General features: G+C 45.4%; 1 protein-coding gene across 1 annotated transcript in view; it reads left to right on the forward strand.

Annotated features, from left to right (window-relative positions):
• BCL11B (BAF chromatin remodeling complex subunit BCL11B) overlaps nucleotides 1-2,220 on the forward strand; it is a 77,874-nt gene extending 75,654 nt beyond the window's left edge. The window contains exon 5 of the mRNA XM_029950917.1: nucleotides 3-2,220. Within this exon, the coding sequence (XP_029806777.1) occupies nucleotides 3-449 (447 nt within the window). The 3' untranslated portion in view covers nucleotides 450-2,220. The remainder of the gene's footprint in view (nucleotides 1-2) is intronic.
• The last annotated feature ends 767 nt before the right edge of the window (nucleotides 2,221-2,987 follow it).

The following is a 2,987-nucleotide window of genomic DNA, read 5'->3' on the forward strand; positions in this document are numbered from 1 at the left end:
AGAACGGCAGCCTGCGCTTCTCCACGCCGCCCGGGGACCTGCTGGACGGCGGGCTGTCGGGTCGCAGCGGCACGGCGAGCGGGGGCAGCACGCCGCACCTGGGCGGCCCGGGCCCCGGGCGGCCGAGCTCCAAGGAGGGCCGCCGCAGCGACACGTGCGAGTACTGCGGCAAGGTGTTCAAGAACTGCAGCAACCTGACGGTGCACCGGCGGAGCCACACCGGCGAGCGGCCTTACAAGTGCGAGCTGTGCAACTACGCGTGCGCGCAGAGCAGCAAGCTCACGCGCCACATGAAGACGCACGGGCAGATCGGCAAGGAGGTGTACCGCTGCGACATCTGCCAGATGCCCTTCAGCGTCTACAGCACCCTGGAGAAACACATGAAAAAGTGGCACGGGGAGCACTTGCTGACTAACGACGTCAAAATCGAGCAGGCCGAGAGGAGCTAAGCGCGCGCCCCCTGCGCCCCGCACCTGTCCGGCGGAAACCGTTGCCAACCGCGAGAATGCTGACCTTGACACTCGCCTCCGTGTCTGCGCCACTTCGGCACCCCCCCCCCAGTCCCCCTGACACACACACACCCCGGCCCCCCTCCCCCGCCACGCGTCCCCGGGGCCCTGGGGGAGGCGGCGCTCCAACCCAACCTGTGTCTACAAAGTCCTACGGAAACCCGAGGGTTGATGGAGGCAGTAAACAATTGTGGAGCCTTTTAACTGTGCAATAATTTCTGTATTTATTGGGTTTTGTAATTTTCTTGGCACGTGCAGGTACTTTTTATTATTATTCTTTGTGTTGAGATTCTTTTAAGAGATTCTGTTGGGTACCCATCCCTTCTTCGTTTTTGTTTTTGTTTTCGGTTTTTTTTTTTTAAACCCAGTAGTAGCCTGAGCAATGATTCCCGAGCAATGTAGAAGGGAAGCTTATCTTTTAAATTATAATTTGGGGGGGGAGGGCGCTGCTTTTTTGAAATTTAAGCTAAGCATGTGTAATTTCTTGTGAAGAAGCCAACACTTAAATGACTTTTAAAGTTGTTTACTTTTTTTATTCCTTCTTTGGTCCTGAAATAAAAAGTGGCATGCATTTTTTTTTTTTTGGTTTTATTTTTGTTGTTTTTTTTGTTTTTGGTTTTTTGGGGGGGGTGGATGTGCAGCGGATAACAATCTTTAAAGTTGTAGCACTTTGCTTCAGAGTTGGAATGGAGATGTGGCACTGACGATCTGACGATGTCCTGAGTAACAGAGGCCTTTTCTGCAACCTTGACGTTATACAAGGAAACGTTTTAGTGGTGGGGGCCCTGCCCGAACACCCCGCACTGCCTGAGAAATGCCTGAGAAATGCGGGTTTTTGCGAGCTGCCAGAGGAATGGTCTGAGAACCTTCTACAGTAGTGCATCACCAGCAGATACTGTCCTTTGCTTGGGGTGCGGGGGTGCCCTGGGATGCCGTCTTTCCTCTCTGCTGTAGATTAGGCTACATAAAATGGGCTGAGGGTACTTTTTTGGGTAGACGGTGGTGACCTGCCGTGACACAGAAAGGAAGAAAGCCGAAATATTCTTTCAGGCTTCTGGCTTGACGGCTTCCTCTCTCTCTCCCTCTCTCTCTCTTTCTCTCTCTTTCTCTCTCTCGCCCCCACCACAAAAAATCCCAAGTCCTATGTTGCTACAAGTGATAACTGACCATGCCTCAAGCAGACAAGTGCCCCAATGAGGTAAATTAGAGGAGTTAGCATTCTCTCATTTAACGCACACAGATGACATTGTACGGACGGGGGGAAAATCTTACGAATTTCTGTTCCCTTTTACTGGAAAAGCAGGGAAAGAGTTCCATCCGAAGGTGCCCAGCGCTACTTCCCAGTTTTTTTTTCTATCCCATTAGGTTGGAAGGTACTAAACATTGGACTGTTAAGATTAGACCTTGGAATTCTGTTGACCCGCACTTTAAAGCTTTTGTTTGCATTTAAATTAAATGGCTTCTAAACAAGAAATTGCTGCATATTCTTCTCTCTGGCCCAGAGGTGGGTTAAACTGTAAGGGACGGCTGAGCTCGAGTGTCAGTGTTGCTAAGCGTGGCATTCACAATACTGGCACTATAAAGAACAAAATAAAATAATTTATTGGACAGTTTTTCTACTGCCATTCAATTTGACGTGAGTGCCTTGAAAACTGATCTTCCTATTTGAGTCTCTTGAGACAAATGCAAAACTCTTTTTTTTTTTTTTTTTTGGAAACGAAAAGACTTTTTAAAAAAGTAAAACAAGAAAAGTACATTCTTTAGACACAAACAAAGCCACATTTACTTTTAATTAGATTAAATTTAAAAAATCCTGGCTGAAGGTAGAGGACGTGAAAATGCCATAAGGACCCAATCAAATGAAGAAATAGACCCAGCACAACCGTGGACATCCTTAGCTGAATTATCCTCATCCCCTTCCGTTCTGGGGACAACACTGCTTAGATTTGGCGTGGAGGTGGTTTACTGCTGAATTAAAACTCAAGTGACAGAAGCCGATATCGTTGAATGAAAAACAAAACAAAAAACAATTCAGGAACAATGGCTAATTTTTTTCCTAAAGTTAAATTTAGTGCACTCTGTCTTAAAAACACGTTTACAGTATTGGATACATACAAGGGTAAAAAAAAATCGTGTGTATGTGTGTTGGAGCGATCTTTTTTTTTTTTTTTCAAAGTTTGCTTAATAGGTTATAAAAAAATGCCACAGTGGCTGCGTGTATATTGTTTTCTTTTGGTGACGGGGTTTTAGTATATATTATATATATTAAAATTTCTTGATTACTGTAAAAGTGGACCAGTATTTGTAATAATTGAGAATGCCTGGGCATTTTACAAAACAAGAAAAAAAAAACCCTTTTCTTTTCCTTGAAAATGTTGCAGTAAAATTTAAATGGTGGGTCTATAAATTTGTTCTTGTCACAGTAACTGTAAAGTCGGAGTTTTAGTAAATTCTTTTCTGCCTTGGGTGTTGAATTTT

This window comes from Suricata suricatta, chromosome 9 (assembly GCF_006229205.1).
Source record: "Suricata suricatta isolate VVHF042 chromosome 9, meerkat_22Aug2017_6uvM2_HiC, whole genome shotgun sequence".
In the NCBI taxonomy this organism is placed as follows: Eukaryota; Metazoa; Chordata; class Mammalia; order Carnivora; family Herpestidae; genus Suricata; species Suricata suricatta.